This window comes from Haliotis asinina, chromosome 4 (assembly GCF_037392515.1).
Source record: "Haliotis asinina isolate JCU_RB_2024 chromosome 4, JCU_Hal_asi_v2, whole genome shotgun sequence".
Classification (NCBI taxonomy): Eukaryota; Metazoa; Mollusca; class Gastropoda; order Lepetellida; family Haliotidae; genus Haliotis; species Haliotis asinina.
This window is the reverse complement of record NC_090283.1, coordinates 12,627,506-12,653,637: the sequence shown is the minus strand read 5'-3', so window position 1 is coordinate 12,653,637 and position 26,132 is coordinate 12,627,506. Positions and strand designations below refer to the sequence as shown.

The window sequence follows — 26,132 nt, the reverse complement described above, 5'->3', positions numbered from 1 at the left end:
AAGACAATACAATATAAAACACGGGCTATTGGAATATCAACAACTGAAGGCAGATCACCATACTAGGGACCATGGGGACTTACAGTACATTTGCTACCTGTATGGACCCTAGCTGGATTTACATCATCCCTTCAGCTATTGGCAATTTAGACACATCTAGCCATACAGATCATATTTCACTCATTCATAATATTATAACACAGCGCCTACCTGCAAAGAAAGTAAAACTGCTAGAACATCATGTTAGAGATTTAAGCTAGTATGTAACTCAAGATTGTATACAGTTAAGGATATTACAACATAAGAGCGGCCTATAGATCACAAGCAACGAAGGCAAACTTACGTCATAGCAACAACTACATTACGTTAGCTATCTGACGCCACCCTTTCAGCCACCGATGATAGTCAGATTTAGCCATTATTCAAAACAACATATATTCTACGATTAAACACACGTAGTATGAAAAAATACTTACCTGAATGAAATGGGACGTTCATACCCTCCCAGGGGAATATTAAAGTTCCATCTCTTCATGAAAAGAAACGCCCTATAGGCCTAAACGTCTATAGGCGGTACTGCACCTTTCTACAATTACTCTCAACACAACTTAACGTGGTTGGAAACTATTTTGCTCTAATCGTATTGTATAAACTATTTCAAATACTTTAGGTGTATTTTGGACAGTGGTAATGGAAGCTTGGTGACTAAATACAGCTTCTTCTTTTAGTAAAGCTACTTTTCTGGAACTATAATATTGTATCGTTTCGCCGTATAGCAACAACGAGAGTTTAACTATTGAGGAAACACAGATGATAAAAAAAATCTCTTATAACGAATGCTTACAATTCAGATGACATCATCGCTTTAAATGTCGTCATCATCATCATCATCATCGTCGTCGTCGTCATCATCATCATCATCATCATCATCATCATCATCATCATCATCATCATCATCATCGTCGTCGTCGTCGTCGTCGCCGGTGTCTCTTTTAGTGACATCATCGTCGTCAGCATCATCGTCAGCATCATCGTCAGCATCATCGTCGTCTTCTTCTTCTTCATCACCATCATCATCGTCTTCATCATCGGCGTCTCTTTTTGTACCACTATCATCTTTTTCTTCGTCGTTTTCGTCTTCTACCTCTCTTCCCGCGAGAATAGCTTCAGTGACTCCGTCATTTGTAGTTTTGCTTTCGCATTCTTCTACGACCTGTGTCAATTTGTCAATCCTGGCAATAAGTATCTGTTTCATCATCTCCTTCATGCCGCCATCTTGCATGCTTCCTTTCCTGCTCCTCAACAGGGCCTCCTCCTTCTCGACGTCCGCCACCTTACCGTGTAAACACTGGGAAAGTCGTCGACTCAGGACAGTCATCTGGTTATGCAAATTTGTGAGTTCCTCGTCCGGTGGAAACTCCACCCTGGCCAGTTCAACCACCGCAACTACACTCCCAAACACCAGCAACGTCGTCAAAAACACGTTCATGTTGGCTTTAAGTGGAGAGAATAAAGAAGGTAAATGACGAGAACGGATTCGGCAATGTTGTCGCTGCGTAATGGTCCCATGAGTGACAGACCAGGTTTATATACACATACGAAGCCCTGGCCAGGTGGATATTCATTCTACATTTGATCAAAATCTAAACATCTACGTAATCATGGGCTACCAGATAGCCTGTCCTTCTGTGATTTTAATACCATGATAACGTCAGAATATGAATACAGCTATGGTATCTAATCCACTGATGCCTGAAGCAATGGCCACGATGCTACTCCAAACGGTTCGTAAATGAATATACGGGATCTTTAATTAAGACCCAATTCTATCACATTTCCTGAGGGCTTTGGTGTCGTGTACTAATTGCTTTGTATCAATCTCACGGAAATTAAATGCAACGTAGAATTTTTATTGTCGTAAAATGTGGAGAAACATATATTATGGACCTGAGGTTGCTGAAAATGAAAAAGGAAAAGGTTGTTGTTTTGTTTTATGTGGGTAATACAATCATGATTTGGAACTTTAGGTTTTAGTGTCGCTGCGATCGTAGTGAGATCTGTACCGTTTTTAATGACATTTGTTAATGTTTGTTCCAATCTAATTTCCAATTTTCAACTGACAACGTCTCTAGTAAAGTATGTTTAGGGCCTTTGCGGACGGTTGGATAGCATAACGGTTAAAGCGTCCGCTCGTCACGCTGAAGACCTGGGTTCGATTTTCCATATGGATACAATGTGTGAAGCTAATTTCTGATGTGATATTGCTGGATATTGAATATTGCAAAAAACTTCACTCACTCAAGAAATAAAGCAACCAGACGAAGCATGAAGTAAAACCTACTACACGTTTCCATAAATGACGGATATCACAACCAGCATGATTAAATATTTATTATTTATTTTTGAGCGTCAAATTAATTCACTGTTAAGACACAAAAAGCCAAAGTAAAATTATTTATACATGAGTTGTGCCTTTGTAAAGTTTGTTATGATACCCGTTCAGAAAAAGCAGAAAACACGGGTTAGAACTGATCTTCAGTAATCCATGTTAACGTTAAGTTTCCACTTATTATGGTATCCTAATTCCGTTGATCACCGAATTTTCTGGTCCAGACTCGATTGTTTACAGACCGCCTCTACATTACTGGAACATTACTGAGTGCAGCGGTAAACAACAAACAAATAAAGCAAAGGTAACATCACTTTTATGTTTTTATCCTCGCTATTTTGACTGTACGGCTGTTATATCGTACATGCTCAAAAGGCGTGATACTTTAATCCTGGCTTTTTAAGACTGTATGGCTATTGTATTCTACATGCTCAAACAACATGACATTTTTATCCTTCCTGCTTAGACTGTGCTATTATATCCTGCATGTGCAAACGGTGTGATACTTGTTATTGTCGCTGCTCAGACTGTGTTGGTATGTTATATCCTACATGCCCAAAGAGCGTGTCACAATGGTGACAGTTGTACAACACCTATATCCAACTGTTCACATGCGCTTTGCATGTCTCGTCTCCATGGGAAACATACGACTCTTGTAGTCAACGGCGCAACTTACGAGGTGTAGACAAGTTTACAAGAAGACTCGAATATCCTAATAGTTAAATAGAAGAGTCATAGACAAGTCCATTAGAACGTTTACCGTTCGATATAATAAATATAATGCTGATGTCGGGCTGTAATGAACCTTACATGACTGGATAATTCCAGTATCTATAGGGGCTGCGGGTGACTTGATTTTGTAGGAGGCAGGAAGTGCCATGCATGTTATGCCATCAGGGATTACAAGACTACTTAAACCGTTTATGGCTTTTGTCAATTAGAGCCAAGCCGATTAAACAGCTAAGGGTATGTACACTACATTTGGCTAGTGTGATTGGCATTACAACCTGGAAAAAATTATTTTTGTTCCAAACACCTTTGGCATCATATGCCGTTTGGTATAACCTGGGTATTGTATTGGCAGAATGTCCGTTCTGGCAAAAGAACATGGCACTTCATCCAGGGTCCTTTATAACCAGGCATTATAACGAAGCACAGGCAAACTGTAGCGCAAGTGAGGTTGCGCAACGTGGAGAAAATGAACAGTCTTCATATATGTGAGCGAAGCGAGTAAAGGTTGGCAACGCACTTCCCTCGCTTCGGTTAAAAAAATATTTTTCATGTCAAAATAAAATATCGCCACCATCAAAGGTACACTACAATTTCCTCACTAGGTTGTGCTCTCTGATTTCCAACGTCATATTTAATAATTACTCACGTGAAATATGTTTTATTCAACATTTTAAGCGCCACTCCTGGTACATCAGACCGTTCTTCGCCTCCATTACCCCTGCCAGCTTCCGGTACAAAGCAGTGGAGGAACAAGTTATGATTCCGTATGGAATACATAAAGAGTTACCTCCCATGCTTCATACGCCCACTACGCCAGAAGTGTGTTTATTGTAGAATAAATGTTACAAAAGATTTGACGCCGACACTTAAGACAAATAAACTCCAACGGGTTCATGATAAAATTAGGCAATATGGTATATCTTTATAATTTCTGCTTATTCTTGTTCCTTCACTCCGTTGAACTGGACGCTGGCAGGGGTGATGGGGGCGAAGAACGAACTGAATACCACGAGTGGCGCTTAAAATGTTGAATAAAACATATTTCACAAGAGCAATTATTAAATATGGGGCTGCAAATCAGAGAGCACAACCTGGTGAGGAAAGGGAAGTGTAGCTTTGATGGTGGCGATGTTTTATTTTGACATGAAAAATACTTTTTGAACCGCAGCGAGGGAAGTGCGTTGCCAACCTTTGCTCGCTTCGTTCGCATATATGAAGACTGGTCATGTTCTCTACGCTGCGCAATTTGCCTGTGAAGGAAGGTATGATTGTGACTTTGTTTTATCGAAGAAGAAGGTTATTTCAATTACTTGATGTGGATGAAATCTAGGTAGTTTTAGGATACCTGCATTCTAGTACAGGTCTACCAACCAAAGCATACTTGCACTCATTTAATTACAAAACCACAGCAAGTGTAATATTAATCTTCACTTCAATCTACCCCCAGACACACTCCATCCTCTGCTGTTTCAGACGAGTTGAATACAACATCTGACAACTGCGCACCCACATCATCCACGCAGTCAAAAAAATACATAAATGAAAAATATATATATTTATAAATTTTTGATGAAGAGACTGTAGGAAAACACCTAAATATCACTCGTAAATACCTTGACTCTCGTACATAACACCGCTGACATCCGCCAATCGAAAAACCCGAGAAATCGTCTTTTCAACATTACCATTTAAATGCATTTCATATTGTGTAGTTTCAGGTTAAATGAGACAGCAGCCGTATCAAGAGTTTAGCGTCTGGCTAAGCATACAAACTGAGATATTCACAAAAACAATAACTTAGACACCGTGTAAACAAATCAACTGTACGCGTTTAACGTATGTCATATTTGGGATTACACTTTCTTTGTTGAAAACGAACCCGCACCCTCATATGTGGGCACCTAAGCACATCACACAAACTCAGTCGCCAAACGGCGACTTCCACGAACAACTGTATGGGTTGTTGAAAAGGTACCGTACACGTTGTTGTTTTCCTGTAACTACTCAAGTAATAATTGGGGTCCATAGGCCCTGTAATGTGTGATCCAACAGAGCAACATACATAGGGGTGGGTGGATGTATATGAATACAAGAATGGGAAAACATGTTGAAAACAAACTGAAAGACTTTAATCTACAGACTTGGATATGAAAAACAATATTCAAGAGAGCTATTCATATTCTTTACCATTCTGAATTGAGATGCTAAATCTATGTAAATTTATTATTATTCACAACTATTGTAATCAGAACCTCAAACCCTTTCCTTCCAGTATAAACATTACGATGGATTAAAACACCTCCAAATGAAAGATTATGTCCTCTTCGCAATTCAAACGAATTTTATATTCAACAAGTATGACAGTAGAGACCCGAATTGACACAAAATGAACTAACTTTCTCACTCTAAAAACTAGGAGTGAGTTAGTGCGTTAAACTTTTACCTCGCATCGGCAATAGTATAGCCATATAACGATGAAAACAAGATAATCAGTTTAAATTATCTGTCGACAAAGAACGGTAAAACTAACTACACTATCACAGATACATATTTATACATAGTAAAAATAGTAAAGAAATCAAAAACAATTTAGCTAGAGAAGACGATATAATAAAAAAACCCAGAGGGTTAGGGTTAAAACTCCAGCAGTTCGGAAACTACACCATACAAAATGTGTCATTTAACCAAACCCCAAAGACAAAAACAATGAGGCATGAGTGTAACATTGTTTTTTGACAGAGTAATCACATTATATTCACAACTGTCATTAGAAACTGAATGGGAACGTGTAATAATTAATATGACCAGTCATTATCTTCATTTTATACACACATATCCGAACAAAGTTGGAAGCATTGTCATTAACAATTGTTCAGAAGGATGAATGTTAGCATTCTCAACAGAAACGAGCATGTCCCAAAGATCGAGATAGATGACACGGTCATAAAGAGCAACAAATTCTTGTCTGATAATTTTAGCATATACAGGTCCCCACATTCCACCTAACGAGAAGTGCGGATCATGTGTAACAAAATAGTGGGGTCCTTTAATGGCGATTTTTATGTTAGGTGATCGTCTCAGTAGTCTCTCTATTGCAAGTCTGATGTGCTTCATTCGAACCTTAAACATGTGTAAAGGAAAAAAAATGGAAATGAGCATAAAGATTAATAAGAACAATATCTCTAGAACTATGTTTAATAAAATAGTGAGATCCTTTAATGGCAATTTTTATGTCAGGTGATCGCAGCAGTAGTCTTTCTATTGCTAGTCTTATCAGCTTCATTCGAGTCTTAAACACGTGTACGGGAAACAACTGGAAATGAGCATAAAGGTTAATGAGAACAATGTCTCTAGAACCGGAAGGTATTTCATCTAGATGGACAAAAGATGGTCGAATCGCAGTCCTGTTGGCATGTTCAAACGACATGGGTAGACCATGGGGAGACCAAAAGACAGTATAGTGGAACCTCTTGTTGTGTGCCTCGGAATAGGAATACCATTTGCTCGTGGGTATAAAGTTGCTGCTAGTATCCTTGGGTCCTATTCTCCATGTAAGATTCTGATATTTGAACAAGAAAGTAAGCAACTGTCTGACAGTGGAATCACCAAACATTCTAAGAGTTCTGTTTGCTAGGCAGCGGTCAACGTCGTTGCCTGTTATATAATTAAAACACGACAGGGGGCGCCACGTAGAGTTGTGGAAGAAGCCAGCAGGGTTTGACAGCCAGGTGTGCCGGAAGTTTGTCCTGGAGCAAGGGTTGTTTGAAGACAGCGTTGGGTTGGGAGCTGAAACATTGATAACAAGATAGTTTGTGTTTTTTGTTTGTTGTCCACCGTAGGAATCAGCTAATATTCCAAATATATGACAAAGGTCTGTTAGGACAAATGTTAGTGTGAATGTTTACCCTTACAGTATAGAGTCATAGAGTATAGAGCTTTAGACTTTGGACAACTAAGCTCACACTGTTCACGCCTAATAGACTCGTCGAATGTTCTGGTAAAGGGAGGGTAGTGTGGAGAGGGATCTTTTCTCCGACTCTCCAGGGGCATCATCCTTGGACTTTGTTATTTGTCATCCTTCCTTGAAACAAACATTCTCTATGACACTCGCATGTCTCTGTGGAATCTTTAGTAACGCCAGTGGAAGATTTTCAAAATTCCGATCTAAGTAAGGTCATTTATCACACCCCCGTCCACCTCGTGAGACAATTCGAATACCAACCCGTTTTCCAGTGGAAGGACTTCATACAGGCACAGGTGCATCACAACTACTTCAGAGAAAAACGGCAACTACATTTCTCTTTGACTCGAAATGCAATAACCATTACTGAAGCTCTCAAGATCTTCTGCTTTGGCAATATTTTAATCTGTTCAAAAAGTTATTATGGTAATGATTCTAACGTATTCATTCCAAGCTTGCTAATGTAAGGGCTCGTATATTTTACCAAATATGCATTTCTAAATAGGTGTCAAATATATATGTTTTTCATGGAAAAGCAAATAAACTCACACTTCGTATCAGCTGTCCCGAAAGGGATATGCCAAATAAGTTAAAAGTAACATAAACTAGAGGAATGCGCGCATTGACTGTCTACCAGTGCTTGCGTGTGTAAATATGATGTCATAAACGTGGTCAAATGCTAGTATAAATTACCTTAGAAACGTCAGAGTTAAAATGCACAGTTCAGAGAAATGGAAGCACAGTGTTTAAGATTAAAGATCATCAGTTATATGTAAACATATTGTTTGGAAACTTGGCGCAGTGTTATAACTATATTACCTAAAATTGACCCGTGAAGGTCCCGGGGTAGAATAGGCCTTCAGCAACCCATGCTTGTCATAAAAGGCGACTCAGCTTGTCGTAAGAGGCGACTAACGGGAACGGGTGGTCAGGCTCGCTGACTTGGTTGACACATGTCATCGGTTCCCAATTGTGCAGATCGATGCTCATGTTGTTGATCACTGGATAGTCTGGTCCAGACTCGATTATTTACAGACCGCCGCCATATAGCTGGATTATTGCTGAGTGCGGTGTAAAACTAAACTCACTCACTCACTCACTCACTTAAACATGCTGGAAAGCTCACGTAAAATCTCGAAACCTACTTTTGAACAATGCACCTCAATCCTTACGCACATTCAGATTGTTTTGTCGTATATTTCCACAAAACATTCAACGGGACTTTCTTGTAGTTTACGGAAAGGAGCGAATAGAGACCAATGAGTCTGTGGCAGCCATATTTGGCACCTCCAAGATGGGCATGTAAAATGTCCGACCTCTGCCAGGTGGGATCCTGTGGTAGCAACTTATGCACTGAGTCTCTACAGATCTGATATATACTAGAAACAGAAAGTATGGATATACTCTAAAATTTGATTGTCATACATACGTCTAAATGTGGTTTGGTCCTTTATACTCTAAGGTGAATTCAACAAGCTGCATAACAAGTCTCTGCTTGTCGTAAGAGGCGACTAACGAGATCGGGTGATCAGGCTACCTGACTTGGTTGACACATGTCATCGGTTCCCAATTGCGCAGATCAATGCTCATATTGTTGATCACTGGATTGTCTGGTTCAGACTCGATTATTTAAAGAGCGCCGCCATATATCTGGAACACTGCGGAGTGCGGGGTAAAACTCAACTCACTCACTCACATTTTAGAGTGTTCCCATAACCTTTGTGTACTACATGATTCATGCTGCGATTCACTAACGGTATAAAACACATTATTTCCATGACAGATGCCTCAGATAGAGTTTATGTAGGTGGTCGGCCTGATGTTCAAGCTGATCTTCCTCAAACTCAATGTACACAATTTATTGCTGATTTTGTGGTTTGTTATGATTTTCTTCAAAGGCAACCACACATGGCTCTGTATTTCCACATTTCACTTTACTTCATCTGATGGCGTTCATTTCCTTTAGCATTGGACTAGTCACTTCTTTCTCGATTTTCCTAAGTTGCATTTACCTTTATTTAAAACTCATTCAGATCATTCAATATCCTGACATAATTTCTCATTTCATGATTCATATCGGTTAGCCTTGTCTTCGATGTAAGTTAGAACTTACGGTTGCTTTCCTTTACCCCTCAAATCTTCTGATTTGGCGGCCAATATTTGGATGAAGCTAAATATTTCGGAAATTATTTCATTTAATTTGCCCTGCCAATCTAGTTTGTTGTATCAGGATGTTGAACTTATATATAAATGGGCAATTTACCAAAAATATTGATAAAGAATATGACTTATAGATAGGTACATAGGACGCTGCATACAAACCAGATGGAATGTGTACTGTGATATTGCCTGGTAAAGTATCTGGGCCGGCGGTCCTGAAATTACGAATGATGCTTTCATATAAACAAGAGATTTAGACAATAATCTTCAAAATGAATTAAGATGCATGTAATGGAGTAAGACATAATGTTATGGATGTCTTCTTGCTCGTTATTGCTTACAGAACGTTTATCTGTCTGTTACATAGTGTAAACAATACCGAGGAAGTTGACATCCATGACATTTTGTCTAATACCTGAATACCAACATCTGCATGCCTCCCAAGAACATTTGTAATGGAAGTCATGATCAACTTGAATGATGGGTCTCTGTGGCCAGTTATACACAAAGAACTGTGTAATTTGATTATTACCTTATATCTGTATATGTAGTAGTTCCGGTGAGTACATATAGGTGGATTGACTAGGACGTGGCTATTCATTGACATCAGATCAACGATATACGGGAAGGTTATGCTTTACGTCCCTGTCACATTACATTGATTTTGTCCATACACGCCTCGATGCGTCCTTTCATGAAAAAATGCTGTTCAGCTCCTCTACCTAAATCAAAATTTATCCTCACATTCATACTTACTTCAAAAACCATTCGCTGTTAGGCTTCAGTGTCATCCTCACAAACGGAACTGAATTGATGCTTGTCCAGTGACTACATTGAGTTCCGTTCTTCTTTGGTTTGTCACAATACAAAGGGACACCGTAATGTTTGTCTGTTAGATTGCAAACTTGTCCCATTCTCAGGAATGTGTGATCCATGTGTCCCGAAGTGATCTCAGTTAAATTAGGTGCGTGAAATAAGCATGTGATGTTCTTTCCGACATATCCTTTCTTGAATTCTCTCTGCATGAAAACCATTTTTTCTCTTGTACACAGTATTCCTGCACGGATGACAGCGTGCCCGGCCCACAAGATGCGCAGAGTACCCGTGTATGTCCCGTTGTCATGGTCAATGACAGATCCTGCTAAAGCAGCTCCTTTGGTTTTGTCTCGCATCCATACAATAAGCATATCTCCACCTCGAGTTTTGGGTCTGTTCTTGTGGTCAAATAGTACAATCTTCACACGGATTGTTTCATTAAGTGTGTAAACCTTTTGGGGATTAACAAGAGACATCTTTGAAGCTGTTGCAGACGTATGGTGATTGAAATCATTTATTTCGGTATCATTCATCATAAAGATTTCTTGGTTGATTTTAATAGCCACGAAAGGTGTTTGATTTTTGTATTCAGCTCTTGAAGGGGAGGGCCCTGTTAAGGGTTGAACTCTACAAAGAAACAAACTACAACAGTAAAAGTTCATGTCACATATAATCGTCAGTTTATATACCCACATAACAGCTAAACACATGCCACATGTCTGAAATGTTAACTTACCTCTTATCATCTTATGCATATTTGCCTTGCTTTTAAAAACAGACTATGGAAGTCAAGATCAAAAGCTTGCTAACCTATTCCACAGGCAGTTCGATTTAAGACAACTGGAGCGACCGGTAAGGTCACGACTGTCGTTAACGTGACTGCGTGGAAAAGTAATTCCTTTGTCATTTTGTGCAACGAATCAGACGCAGATGATGGCTGTTGCATTTATTCCCATGTGGTAAATAACCACTCTGTCTAACCAGTTTGTCTAACCAGTTTCTCTAACCAGTCTCTCTAACCAGTTTGTCAAACCAGTTGTTATGGGGGCTGCGTCATGGTGGCGGCGTGTTCGCATTTCTGATATTTTTTGTGTTCCTTCAGCGTTTATTGATAGATATGTTTTGTTCTGCTTGTATTTTAGCAACCCTTTTTGCTACGATATTATTGTATAAGGTATAACGATCTCACGTCAAACAAGGACATGCACCCACGGTGTTTAAATAGCACTCACTGCATTTGGTGTTCAGAGTGTTATCGAACATGCTTTGACTTACCTTCATAAGGAAATAGAATGTTATGTAATGTAATAAAGGTGAATGTTGAAATATTATAAGATTAGGTAAAGTAGATGTAGGTACGGAAATACAGAACTCAATATCCACTCATATCCCCGCCACTAACAATCAGGGGCCCCTTTCACAAAACTCTCGTAAGCCTAAGGTCTCGTAACTTTTCTCGTAACATTCGTACCTATGTAAACTCTCGTAAGCCTAAGGTCTCGTAACTTTTCTCGTAGCATTCGTACCTCCTATACTGTAACATAGGAAGTAGGAATGTTACGAGAAAAGTTACGAGACCTTAGGCTTACGAGAGTTTTGTGAAACAGGGCCCGGACACGCAACTTGATTTTAAGGCGTGAGTGAGTTAAAAGTTTACATTAAATATTACAGCCATATAGCGATAAAAACAAGGTAATTAATTTAGAATAGCTGTAGACAAGGGACAGTAAAACTAACTTGGTTATCACAGATAAATATTTAAAACTAGTAATTAAATCGAAAATACATTGACCGTCGAAGATGATACAATATAAAAAATGAGCTGCAGATCCCCAACAGCTGAAGGTTGCCCGTTTCAGCATCACATCAAATACTGATCATAATGGGAAATCACATCCATGCAAATCCTTTTAACACATAACTCAGTTATGCCTCAGTGAGTTGATATATATCGTCACATCGGCAATATTGCAGCCATATCGTGACGAGAACAATTTTAATATTGGCATTGTAGAATGAATGAATATAAGGAACTAAAACCCTGTTGACGAAGAACAGTAAAACCACTAGTATATATCACAGATATCCATTTAAGACTAGTAAGTAAATCTAAAGCACTTTAACTATAGAGAACAATACATTATACAAATGGGCTATAGATTGTCAGCAACTGAAGGTACATCACCATATCGCGGACTATGGGGACATACTGTACTTACTTTCGCTGCCTTTCAAGAAGGAAATCACGCTGAATGAGGTTTGCCGGTCCATGGCGAGAGCAAAAGACGGTAAAGTAACGGGTGTGGATGACATGCCCGCAGAAGTACTCAAAGGAGAACAAACTATTAGCTACACAGACTCAACAGTTTCCGTTCTGAGACATCAGTGGTGCTAGAAATGTGCTCGAAAAGAATTATGAACCTCATTCCTAAGTCATCCTCAAATGAACCACTTGCATACAAGGGGATACCTCTTACTCCAGGTGCACAAGGTGTATTACAGCAAACTGAACACACGCCTATTGGAATGGATGCAACAATCTGCTCATCGACGAACAGACTGGCTTTAGGAGGCGTAGGTCAACACTCATCCTTATTAACTCTATAGCGTCAATTATTGAGAATAGAACATTGCTAAAATGCATTGGGTTTACCGCCGTGGAATGCGGCGCTAAGTTTCGTTAGCGTCTCTGAGGGGAATGTTGACCAGATGACGATGGACCCATCTATCAACCTACTGGACAGGGCACACTCAGTGTACAGAATGAACGTGATGGAGAAAGGGCACCTCTCCACGGTGGTGCATCTACGGGGAATGACACATCATTATGTGCAGGTGTTTTTCAGTTCAAGAACACACTTCTCAATGCTGGTGCACATCAACTGGGCAGCCTGCAACCTGCGGTTCGCATACCTCAACAGTTAAATGCTCAGCTGGGGAGTGGTTTACCAAATTAGGTGGGATTATGTAATTCACAAAATGAGGATTTACAAAGCTGTGTTTCAGAATTTTGATGTACAGCAAAACGATGGTCCGCTCCAATTCAGGGTATTGACCCAAGTGTCATATATAATTTCATGCATTCCATATTTAACCAGTCACATCACAACACACATCGACGAGGCCCCTGTGCCAGGTGTCATGTCCTTCAATTGCCTACATCTCCTCAGCTGACACGTACACTAACGCCAGACACTGTCGTTAAGTCTACTCCTCCTCCTTCTCCTTCGACTTACTCGAGACAAGAGTTCCAGACGCTCAGACAGAAGTAGGTGGCTTACTGGTTCAACTAGTTCAGGGAGAGATTTCTATCTAGATTATGAGGAATCTATGGAAAGCTGGTTTTGGAAGTCAAACACAGTTTCCATGGGCTTTTGAAGGATGCTGAGGGGCTTCAGAGTTTTGGACCTTTAGCGATCGCTGTGAACAGCTGACTCAAGCTTCTACTCACTAAGGTAAGAGATGGTGTTCTCTTTCTTTGGTGTGTTGTGAACTACGTATAAGGACAATCGTGATCGCGCATCACCTATTGTATCCCTTATTCGTTTCACTTTCATGGTCTTTGTTTTGCTTGCAGACCCCCAAGGATTCATTGTTCCATGCGTCTGATCCACTGGTTATGTTGGGTAAACAGCGATTGGGACGGCCCTCCTTATAGTCTGTCAGATAAGATGCATAAAATGACATGAGGTGAGTTGAAAAGTTAGTAAAACCGAAGTACTTCAGACATTTACATACTTACTTCTTATCATCAAATCTGAGGCCATCCCGAGATGTATCTACCTCCCAGCTATCACCCTTCTACCTTCCGTTCTATGTGAAAGGAGTAACGTTTCAACGTCGCCAAGTGATCGACTGCCTTGACTTTAACGGTCACTCCTGCTGCCTTCAATCAAATCATCTTCGCAAGCTTTCAATCTCGACTTCCGCAGTCAGTAAGGCAAGTATGCATAAGATGATAAGAGCTAAGTATGTAAATATTTAAAAACTTGGATTTTGACCAATGTAACTTACACTTGTGCCGTAAATACCTGCTATAGGCCTGTGTACTTTCCAAATGAAATAACCTTCAACATTTATCATGTAGTGGTGACATGTACATGAATGGACTGAAAATCAATGTCCCAAAAGGGGTAAGTATTGGTTGCCTGAATAAGCACTCCTGTGACATCGTTGACAGTAAATCAGAATGAATTATAAACATATCTGGTAACTTCATTTATTATATTAAGTAAGTGTTGCTTAGGGTTACAAAACAATGATATGGAAACTTCACAGTAAAACAACCAAAATGTGCTTTTTACATTTAAAAACAAAGATGAAACGACTTGGAGTGTCAGCTGTTTTGAAAAGATTTGTAACGCATATGATGCAGCGGTCGAAAATCATTTTTCATGCCATAAAGAGCATTTATTACCTACATGGTGAAACATAACCAGTATCATATATATCATATGTACACGTGTCGACTGTGACGTCATTAACAAATGAACATGAAGTAAATGAAAAATGAGCATGAATACAATAGATAATGAAGACATTATTACACTCGAGCATGTGCATCATATGGCTTAAACGAAACTTGTGCATAATTATGTGAATCTATGCAGGTGGCGAAAGTACTGTAAAAAAAACATTAGCAGCAAAGTGATCTACTTTCAGTTGCTGATCATCAAAGGCTTGATATTACTTCACTGCTTGCTAAAGTTTTGCCGACTATCATTCTGTTCAGGTCTTTGTAAATATTCTCTGAAGTAACAAAAGGAGTTTACTGCATCATGCATTTCAAGAGCTCAAAGTCTAACAGTATTTGGTTGTCAAAAAAGGCTCACTGACTTTGTTGACGCAGTTCATCATGTCGTAATTGCTGTACTGATGCTCATGCTGTTGGTTACTGGATTTTCTAGTCCAGACGCAAATATTTAAAGACCGTCGCCGTATAGCTAGAACATTGCTGGTTGGACACTTGCCTATGTTTTTAAGCAGTCAGCAACACACATCACCTACAGCCCTACGTCCCATTACCACACACTCCTAACACAATCAGCCACCCACAAACAGCCAGAGCACAGTTTTACAAAGACTTATAGTGCCACACAGCAATACGTACTTGACATAGCTGCTCCACAATAACAACAGGTATATGCAGACTAGTAGGACAAGCAAGGTGAGATGTTTCATGTTCAACATCTGTAAAAAAAAATAAATAGGCATTATGGACACCCTTTGTTATCACGATCTGTAATTCATTAAACTCGTTGGATGGTTGGTATAGTGAAAGGATGTTTATGCTTGCATTGTTGTTCATTATGTATACCATCGGGTGAGTGAGTAAACTACGATTTATCATCACATCAGCAACATTTCAGCCGTGTCATGATTCAAACAGGTTTTACACTGACAATCAGTTACAAAGCTTTTAAATTGTCGCCTTTAAATTAACCTTTTCGCAATCACAGATACTGCCATAATGTGAATGTTTTCAGAAAACATTCTCCAAAACACAGTCTGTGGTCGAGTAGCAAGGCACAAGGCCGTGATTAAGTGAAAATCGTATGATAAATTCCCAAAACAGTATAAACGGACTTTGCTTAAATACCCATGCACAATTGTTGCTAAAATACAAATGGGGGACAGTGCAACCATGCAATACTAAGACGAGCATAACAGAAATGCCGAGACATTCACAAGCCGTACGTGACAGAGCCTGGCAGAAATGAGGCCTTCAATTGTCAGCAAGTGAGCATCAGCAACTTGTGGAGCCGTTACCAACATGCAGGTCAGACACAGGACCGTCCATGAACGGGTAGACCAAGGGTTACCACGCCAGATGAAGACCGTCACATCCCGACAATACACCTGCAGAACGGATTCTTGTCTTGAGACACCCGATAAGCAGACTAACCATACAACCATACTCCGTATGGTTGGCTCACCGTCCCTTTCGTGGAATAGCCTTGACCACCCAACACAGTCAATGCAGGTTACAGTGGGTTCGAACTGTTGCAGTGACATGGTGGTAGTGTTATGTTTACAGAAGAGAGTCGATACAACATCTTCCGAAATTATGGGCAAATTCGCGCTTGCAGACATAGGGTTGAGCGACTGACGCTAAACTGTGTCCACTAGACGAGCTGTCTAGAGGAATGGTTTGGCTCTTGCTGAAGTGCTGAGTGCAGTTCTGGTAGTGTCTGAGGTGGCAGATTACGCTGGTGCAAGGGGCGATCAGGAACATCATATAGACGATCAATGGAGCATAAATCTGGTGATCGAGAAGACCCGGAAGTCCTTCCACACACGTGCAATGTGAGGTCGAGCATTGCCATGATCCAAATATCAACAGTTGACGTTGAAGGAAACGATGGGACGTCGAGCTGGTCTTCTGGCAAAAAGGATGGCTTCCCATAGCCAATTGCGCATTGTCTGGTCAGAGATTCGGCGCGGTACGGGGATTTGCATTGTTGTGGATGATGCGACCATGGTGTTTAAACGATGATGTCTCTACCGGATGTCGCGATCTTGGGCGGAGATGGTAAATCAAGGTCGACCTGAACTGAGTCTGTCATGAACGCTCCCAGTATTGTTGTGTCAGTTATATAGGTTTGAGATGGTCTGTCTGGGCTCGCTGAAGCGCCTTGCCAACTCATGCTGTGAGGCCCATCTTTGTAAACAGCCGATCGCGTTGCGTCGGTGAACTTAAGCTTCTCTCAGTCTTTTCATTCTCTTGTATATTGTGACTTAAAGCAATGCATGTGGAATACCTTTGATATAGCTCTTTAAAGCCTACAGTTATAGGTTTCAGCTCAGGGTGACACACAATTTCATGATGCACCTGCATTTTATGTAGGGTGAGCTTTAGCTATTCACTACAGACATGAGTGTAAGGTTACATTGATGTTTTGTTCAGTGTTTCTTTTTTTCAAAGGTTTCGTTGTCGGCAACCATCCCCTAATGTTGGAATTCAGCATGAATTGGTTTGTGTCAAATATTTCCCTAAAATTTAAATTGTTCCTATGTCAAGTCTCTTTTCTTAAGAAGAGTATACATTGTAGAAGGTACAGACGATACTTGTCAACAACGGTAACGGAACGGATTTATGTACTTGTACTATTTCATATTCACGGAAACGTTGATAAGATGGTGGATGATCTTGCAGAAGAGAAAAACTACAAAATAGCGATTGTCTTTGAGAGGAGTTGATGCATCATACAGCCAGTGATGCCAGCAGATCTGTTCCTGATTGTTTCAAGCTATTAAGGTCTTCTTGTTTCCTTTACAACATCCATAGACCCGTAAAGGTCTGGGGTAGAATAGGCCTTTAGCGACCCATGCGTGCCATAGCATGTATGTCGTAAGAGGCGACAAATAGGATCGGGTGTTCAGGCTCGCTTGCTTGGTTGACACGTCATAGGTTCCCAATTGCGCAGATCGATGCTCACGCTGTTGATCACTGGATTGTGTTGTCCAGACTCGATTATTTACAAACCCCTGCCCTAGAGCTGGAATATTGCTGAATGCGGCGTAAAACTAAACTCACTTACTCACCTCACCTCCATATGTATGTGTTTCTAAGAGTTCCGGTTTTTTCCGGTCCTGTGGTATATTATACGTGTACATTATTGGTCCTTGCTTATCAGTTGCCCTGAAATAATTAAAATAAAATAAAGTAATTACAAACTGTTTCACTGCGTTAACATTATTCCAGACAATGTTTGTTAGAACCTGATTGCTTGGTTGCCTGACGTTGACTAGTTAGCTGCAGTTTACGCTAGTCCTTCATCAAAACCTTAGCTATGCCTATGGTGATTGTTTCCTAGTTACACCACTGCCAGATTCATGGAAGGTCCTTACTCAAATTCCTCTGTACCAATGTCGGCGAAAACGCCATTTTAAAGATATAATCCGTCATGGTTCTGATAACATACGTCACCATTTTTGTACATATTTGGTAACTTCTTTGAGGTGAAGGTCAGTTGAGTGAGAGTACAGTTTCAGTGTACACGCTACAAATCGTTTGAATTTTTTTCACGAAACTGATTTCAATATTCATATTTTGCGTTGTACAATATCATATCGTACGTAGATATATACGTTTTGGGCTTTTTATCCAGAGTATCGTTAGTATTAACATTAGTCGTTTCCCAAGCAGAATATGTTATCCTGACGTCAAGGATTATACAGAGATATCGAGCGGTTGCTCAAGTGATCCACTTTTGTATATTAATTTTCAAGAAGTGTCTGTAGTATATTGACTGTTGTCACACAAAATGACGCGAAATGATGTATCTCTGTATAACGCACGCACGCACGCACGCACGCACGCACGCACGCACGCACGCACATACCCATGCCATTATCCTTGTCATCCCCTTCAGTTTTATCAAGAGGACTGGGGTAACAACCATTATTGGCATGAGTATACATGCACACACAGACACGCGCACACACACGCACGCAGAACACATACATACAAACACATACACACACGCACGCACACATACAGACAGACGCGCGCACACACACATAGACATGCATGCATGCATGCATACATACATACATACATACATACATACATACATACATACATACATACATACATACATACATACATACATATCGAAAAATCGAAAAAAAATGAATCGGTTGCACATGTCTATTATGAATGTCCACAGTTTGGTCTTTTCTGGTATGAAGCTGAACACTATTTCCGACCATATCTGTGCTTTGAGATTCAGCTAAATCACAAATCTATCCTACTTTTTTTATTCCGGAGATTGCAAACTGTCATACTTGAGCCGTATTAGTCTGTTAATTCCTTCATTGCTTCCTTGAAAGATATTTTTTTCAAGATATGTTTTCTAAGATATGTTGCCCGAATAAAAACCAAACCAAATAAATGGATGAGCAAATGTCTAGCATTACTTACTGCACGGATTGATGTGTCATGACTCTGTGATTCATGATTGATGTGTCATGACTCTGTGATTCATGATTCATGATTGATGTTGACAGGTTTTTACAATATTCATCTATGTCAAATCTGTTATCGTCACGATGCGCCAGAAATATTGCCTATGTGACGTTAAATATTAACTCACTTACTCACCATCACATAATCTCAGTGGGTATAATACGACTATATCTATATGTCAAATCGCTGCATTTTATAGCGTTTGGAACAGGTTTTACACATATTTTCACTTGTATAGATGTCGCGTTGTCCTGCGGTAGGAAATATTCTTGAAGGGCGACACATGCATCGTTATACTACAGTGGGACATTGTTTAATAACATGTTGAAACGACAATGCAACAATGCCCCTTCCAGGATAGTTTACACCCCAACACACAAGGAATCCAAATGCTCCTCGGAAACTTAATGAAATCAAACTTATCCGATACATGCACGTTCGCCAAAGACATTATCCAACAATAATACTTCTAATGATTTAATGAGGTCTACTTTCGAGTTATACATGCAGTATACAGGCATGTATTGCATGCAATGATATCTGTAACTGCTCACCTATAACTTGATAGTCTTGGGTCCTTCCCAGTGCAGAGTAAGCTTTATTGAAAAGAACACTGGAAAACTAAGAACACTGGAATTTTCAAAACGAATTATTCAGTAAAAACTGAACTTTCACAGCAACTGAACAAGGGTATTCCAATGCAGTACTCTTTTACAACTGAGTAATAGTTGTGCATAGACGACCCGTGAAGGTCCCGGGGTAGAATAGGCCTTCAGCAACCCAAGTTTGCCATAAGAGGCGACTAAGCTTCTCGTAAGAGGCGACTAACGGGATCGGGTGGTCAGGCTAGCTGACTTGGTTGACACGTCATCGGTTCCCAATTGCACAGATCGATGCTCATCTTGTTGATCACTGGATTGTCTGGTCCAGACTCGATTATTTACAGACCGCCGCCATATAGCTGGAATATTGCTGAATGCGGCGTAAAACTAAACTCACTCACTCACTTGTGCATAGACATCTTGCTTCCATTTGCATCAGTACCTTGTGCAGTATCCTGACTTGTCAACTGGTTCACCGTAACTGAATGGAATGGATGCACGACCTGTTCAGATCAATCTCGGTAAGAGTGAGGGCCAGGGTGTCGAGGGTTAACGGAAGGGGCGGAACGAGAGAAGTGACAGCGAAATCTCTCGTGATTCACAATAGTATTGGGATTATATCACAAGAAGGATCGTCTCGTGATAATTTTAGTTGCAATCCCACTTGTTCAAATCACTCTTTCAGTCACGTCAGGATAAATCATAAACACGTTTTTTCTTTTCCGAAATACTTACTGAATTCTGGCTGAACTACAAGGCTGCATTCATAAAAGCGATGTGTGAAACGTATCGCTAACATTTTCAGTACACGTCGACTTGTTGTTACTCTTAATTTCCCCGGTCTGTTAACGTCATCAATAGTGCTTTTCGGTAGGGGCCAGAAGGAGGCTAAAGACAACAATCAAGTTGTATGACAGTGGTTGTTCTATTACCGTTACCTTAAGGGTTTATAAGTTCGAGCCATCCTTGGATGTGCCCCAAAGATAGAAAGATAGAAAGGTTGAAAACTTAGCAAAACGTCCTCGACAGTCACAGGATGAAAGATGTTGGTGTGCTTTTCTCCCTAAGGGGACTGCGGCGGTGCCTTTCTCTCGCCCTTTCTCTGACAGTGCCCCACTCAGAAAGGTCCTTTTCAGAGACCCAACCGAAACACTACCTCTCTCACCAAAGGTTTGCATTGAATCCCATGAGGTAACGGCGGATACGAACTCACAATGCACAGTTGTGCAGTTGTGCATCACAAGCCCGTACCTCAACATTTCGGTTTCATGGGTCTAGTCTGACCTCCTAAGCTTGGGTCCGTCTATAGCAATATAAAGGATGTCTGAAACCTTTTTTATGGCGTCATTATTAACAGGAGAGCCCCCTGAACTCGGCTCCGTATACTATCTGTAGTAGCGCAAGGGACGTCTGGAACCCATTTTAAAACTGTTAAGAGTTTAACGAGTGTGTATTTTCTGTGTAGTTTTGTTATTAATTAAGTAATAATTATTATAGGGTCACTACATTTAGTGTTTTGAATATTAAATATGATGGGTCACATTTCGTTTTAATAACTGGTCAACACTTTAGCATTCTGGTTTTCCGGAATTTATCTGCTCCTAGTTTTCTATGTGTCTGCTTCCGGGAGACTTATTCTAGGGCATTTTACAGTGTAGACGATGTTCGTTTGTGCCCGAACTTTCGGGAAATGGCTAACTAAATATAAAAAGGCTGGTTGCCGTGTTGAGGGTGACACACACACTCATTCATATTTGCTGGAGTTACATCAGTGCCACGCTTGATCATCAAAACCCATCAATGCCTGAATCTACATTATCTGCTGTCAGACCATCGTTGTGTTTTCATTCTGCGTAGTTGATTACCTCTCGTACTGAGACTTTGGTGAGTTTGATATATTATATATTTTTGTGACCCGCTGACTTAGATTTTGTCTCTCTTGAAATTGTATTTGTAAGCAGCATTGTTATATTGACTTGGGACTTTGGATACCTTGCTCTCGTTGCTAAATAATAATATCTGAATATTTTAAACTTGTCTTTGTTCTGTTTTGCAAGTTCACAAGGGGATTTCTAACATCGTTTGTCACGGTAAATTCTTAACCGTAACAATAGTTTCAAGGGAAACAGTCTATAGCGAGTCGCCTTGGTTATGTTTGGTGGCGTTTCACCGCGAATAAAGGTTCGGCAAAATACAAACACGGTGATCTTAGGTATTTAGACCACGTTGATCATCATACATGCGTCGAAGCCACAATCGATTATTTAGCAATCGGTTATGTAAGTATGAAAAAAAAACGTATGAGCTGTATAAAACTTGAATGAACACCCACCAAGAGTACAACCATTTCTTGATCAATCAATCTCCACATTGTGATAATAAGAAACATGAGACGAATCTGTAATAAGAAGGGGGGACAACCGTGTCGCAAGGGGCGATTTGTAACGCCTCTCGGATGATTCAGTCTGCGATATCCACTCGGTCGATGTGGTACGTTTTCGTGGACCATACGGGGTCTATGGTACAACCTGTATCACCTTCTTCCAAGTTCACCGGGCTGGTACAGATACCTCACGACGATACGGTCCAGCAGTTCATTCTCTTTGATGCCACGATGCTCTGGTGCAGCTGATTCAGCTGTCACGGAGTTCACTCTAGGAGTTCTTGTTGATCATCGTTGTTGATCGCCGATCGCCGCGGTAAGCGCAACACTCATTCCGTGGATTGTTTTTGATCATCTCTCGGGCATACTGATGTCCAATTTTAGAACTGGGTTACACAAGCTTGCAAATCGCATGAGTTATATGTTATATTTAATGCACATGGACTGCTACAACGGGTTCGCTGGTGTAGAGGGGCGTTGGAGGGAGAGTTTTGGGTTTAGAATCACCACGGCAGAATTTTCTTTTTCATGTTAGGTTGACAGTCGGGGACTTCAGAGGGAGAGTTTTTGGGGGTTCGAATCACCACTGCAGATTCTAACTACTTTCAAGCCTTCCTGACCAAGAACAAAGATGTCTTAAAATACCTTAAACCGTTTTTAGATATTAACTTAACATACAAAAATATTACGGCTATGTTTGGAAAATAAAGACAGTTTTTAAAAATTGCAAAAGCCCCCTGTGGCCACAGCCCACGATGGGAAAAATATTGTGTGTGTGTATGTTTTGACCAGGGACTAGGCTGGTCCCTAGTCTGATATTGGTGGTGGTGCGCTGGTATTACTGCCTTGGGGTTGTGGTCATCTGTGTTCTCCCTAATATTTTTTGTTTTCCTTTTTCGAGTTGCGCAGCTGTTCACCATTATCGTACCCCAGCGGCCACAGAGGACCCGATAGCTACCGTGATTGTTATGGAACGGCTCGCCTGGCACACGTTTGGTGGCTTTACAGCTCAAATAAAGGTAAATAGAATACAAACATGATGCTCTTAGGTAATCTAGACCACATAAACCTGAGTGAGTGAGTGAATTTAAATAATCGAGTCTGAACCAGACAATCCAGAACATGAGCATCGATCTACGCAATTAGGAACCGATGACATGTGTCAACCAAGTCAGCGAAACCTGACCACCCGATCCCGTTAGTCGCCTCTTACGACAAACATAGTCTCCCTTTATTGCAGCATGGGTTGCTGAAGGCCTATTCTACCCCCGGGATCAGCTTGTGTATGAACGGTTTTTATGTGTCAATGTGACTGATGCTTGAACAAGCGAATGACCTGATAACTATTTTGTATTTGTATTTGTCACATCCTCTTGGAATTTCATTACGGGCTAACATTATTTCACGGGGAGCAAACTTAAACAGACATGTATTGTCTGGCGGAATATCCCACGTCATATTTTTGTCCACTTAGAACAATAGGTGGTGGTTAAACGAGAAAACCCCGCTGGACATGTTCATATCATGTGAAATACTTGAATCATGTAACCTCATTTTGCACACATTTTAGTACGCTTGAAATCAACGTTCACGTGACCTCATTCATCGTATCACCTAAAGTGTCTTGCAATAACAACAGCCTTACAGGTCTTATTACGATGCACCCGCTTTTGTTACCAGTTGTCTGCACTGTTGGCAAATCTTGTGAGGTGCTAGTTTCGAGGTATTAAAAGGTTCCTAAGCACGATTTCGACCACATCACTGGCACGTGTTTGTGAACCATAATCAAATAGTGATGTTACAAGGTGTCCATGCCATGTTACCAACACATGGAAATACACCAGATTTGCAACAAGGGCCTCTAAATGTGAGCAGAACTGAGAGTCTGTGGCTTGGCCACCCATGCTATTAAGCGTATGTGGTAACGGGTTGAAGACGAAAAACAAAACGGATACTCGAGTATGTGTTTCTTCATTACAAAAAATCTGTCTTGTCTGGGATAAAATATCCAGAAGCAGCCAAATTTATTTTCGAAGGATATCAACTGTGAAGGTGAGGGTTAGAATTGTTCTTCAGTAACCAATGCCTGTCGTAACGGAATCCGCAGTCAGGATCGCTGACTTGTTTGAGACATGCCATCGTATCCTATTTGCGTAGATTGATGCTCATACTGTTGACCACTGGGTTGTCTGGCCCAGAGTCGATTACTTACAGACCGCGGCCATATAGCTGGAACATTACTGAGTGCGGCGTAAACCACATGACAACCTGTGTTTGATTGTGATTATCATAAAGGCTTCATTGTATAGAAACACAAGGGTTATGTCTTTGGATAGAACAGACACAGGCTCCTGGGTGTGTTTGAAATTACACACTACATATACATGATATGACAGAATTCCACGTTATGATTTTAGCAGTGTATCTGTGGTATGATTTACACATTACGGCACGCGGTAGGAAGAGCAATAAATTTCTTCAGTGGTCAGTTTTAATTTCAGCCAATAGGGTTGGATATAGTACAATTCTGCCTGCATGTGAATTGTGAAATAACCACGGTAAGGTGTGTTTGAGGAAAATGCAGATTTTTTACCGATATCTGGAACAAATAAAGCAGAAGTCACTTCATTCGCTACCTCTGTTTTAGTCAGAAAATATTGATTGAGTGAGCGAGTTATTATGCAGCGTCACATTAGCAATGCTTCAGCCACATCGTGTCGAGGACAATCTAATTCATATCAGTATGAAAATCAATAAAGTAAGAGCATAAAAATCTGCCACAGAAGGACAGTAAATATACTAGAGTATCACCGGTGAAATATTTAAATCACAGTACAAAATAATAACTGGCTACAGATCAACATCTGAAGGTCGGTAGATCACCATACTAGAGAATAGGGGACTTACATGACCCTTGCTACCTGCACGAACCCTTGCTGGATTTACACCATCACTTCAGTTTGTGATGATTGAAGACAAATCTAGCCAGAAATTAAAAAGAACAACAAACAAATATACCACGATTAAAAATTAATATTAGGCAAAAGCAGAAGATAATCAATTTATACTGCATGGATGGCTCTCATATTAAATAGCGACCACATGTTGACCACTGGGTAGTCTGGACCAGACTCGACTATTTACAGACCGCCGCCATATAGCTGGAAAATTACTGAATATTTAGTCAGAAAATATTGGTTGAGTGAGCGAGCGAGTAATCAATTTATACTGCAGGGATGGCTCTCATATTAAATAGCGACCACACATAAAAATGCAACAACAAAACAAAGACACGCACACACGCACACACAACGAACAAAAACACACGAATCAAAGACTACACAGCGTTCAAGTTAAATTTTCGATCTCTCAACAGTATTGTTGTCAATACAAAATGAGGGAGGACTTGGATATTTAGGCATGTCTTGCAAAAAAAACCACACTTCTTCATGCCTACAGAATCCTGTAATGTCATACAAAGTGCTATGTGTCGGAACATGGGAAATTTTGTGTCTTAATTATTTATACCGCTGGATGCTGGTCAGAAATTTTTGAGGTAACATAGATTTGGGTAAGCAGAAATTGCCCATCATTGAACACACGCTGTGCTGATCACAGATGGTAACCAGATAAACTCGGATTGAACAAAACAGTTGACGACAGCCGGTTTGGTTTCAACAAGGTCTATCAACGTGTATATACAAATACTACACATGTGCGTACATTGAATAGCTGGCAGTGATCATGTGTATATTCCTGCTTCATGGCCACTTGATATTAGTGGCATCCACTGTGTTGTCTATAATGTCACTGAAACAATAAAATGACAGACAATAAAATATTTGTACAATACAGAGTTAAAGCATTTAGACAACAAGTGAATCTCCCCATGGACCCCAGTTGTGTTTAACTTAATATGAGTTTCAGGTATATCGATGATCTAGTACCATTCAAATATATAGCCAGCAAGCTACGAATTCCATCCACTGATTTACCCACCGGAGTGAATAAGTGAGTTTAGTTTTACGCCGCACTTAGCGTAAAACTACGTGGCGGCGGTCTGTAAATAATCGAGTCTTTACCTTTACTGGCATTGATATCGAAAATATATCCCCTTC

At 40.3% G+C, this 26,132-nt stretch overlaps 1 protein-coding gene across 1 annotated transcript; it reads right to left on the bottom strand.

Moving 5' to 3' along the window:
• Nucleotides 1–5,938: 5,938 nt before the first annotated feature.
• LOC137282471 (NXPE family member 3-like) lies at nt 5,939–10,594 on the bottom strand. The gene is made up of 4 exons (XM_067814228.1): nt 9,999–10,594; nt 9,405–9,457; nt 6,437–6,907; nt 5,939–6,267 (listed from the first exon to the last, which is right to left on the bottom strand). Exons 1-4 carry the CDS (start codon nt 10,592–10,594, stop codon nt 5,939–5,941), a joined length of 1,449 nt encoding a protein of 482 aa, XP_067670329.1.
• Nucleotides 10,595–26,132: the final 15,538 nt, after the last annotated feature.

Excerpts from the sequence above, each read along its gene's own strand:
- LOC137282471 (XM_067814228.1), bottom strand. The coding sequence starts at position 10,594 with ATGATGAATGATACCGAAATAAATGATTTCAATCACCATACGTCTGCA. Across the intron at positions 9,458-9,998 it reads AACAGCGAATGGTTTTTGAA|GACCGCCGGCCCAGATACTT; the intron begins GTAAGTATGAAT and ends TCGTAATTTCAG. Across the intron at positions 6,268-6,436 it reads TAACCTTTATGCTCATTTCC|TTTTTTTTCCTTTACACATG; the intron begins AGTTGTTTCCCG and ends TGCTCATTTCCA.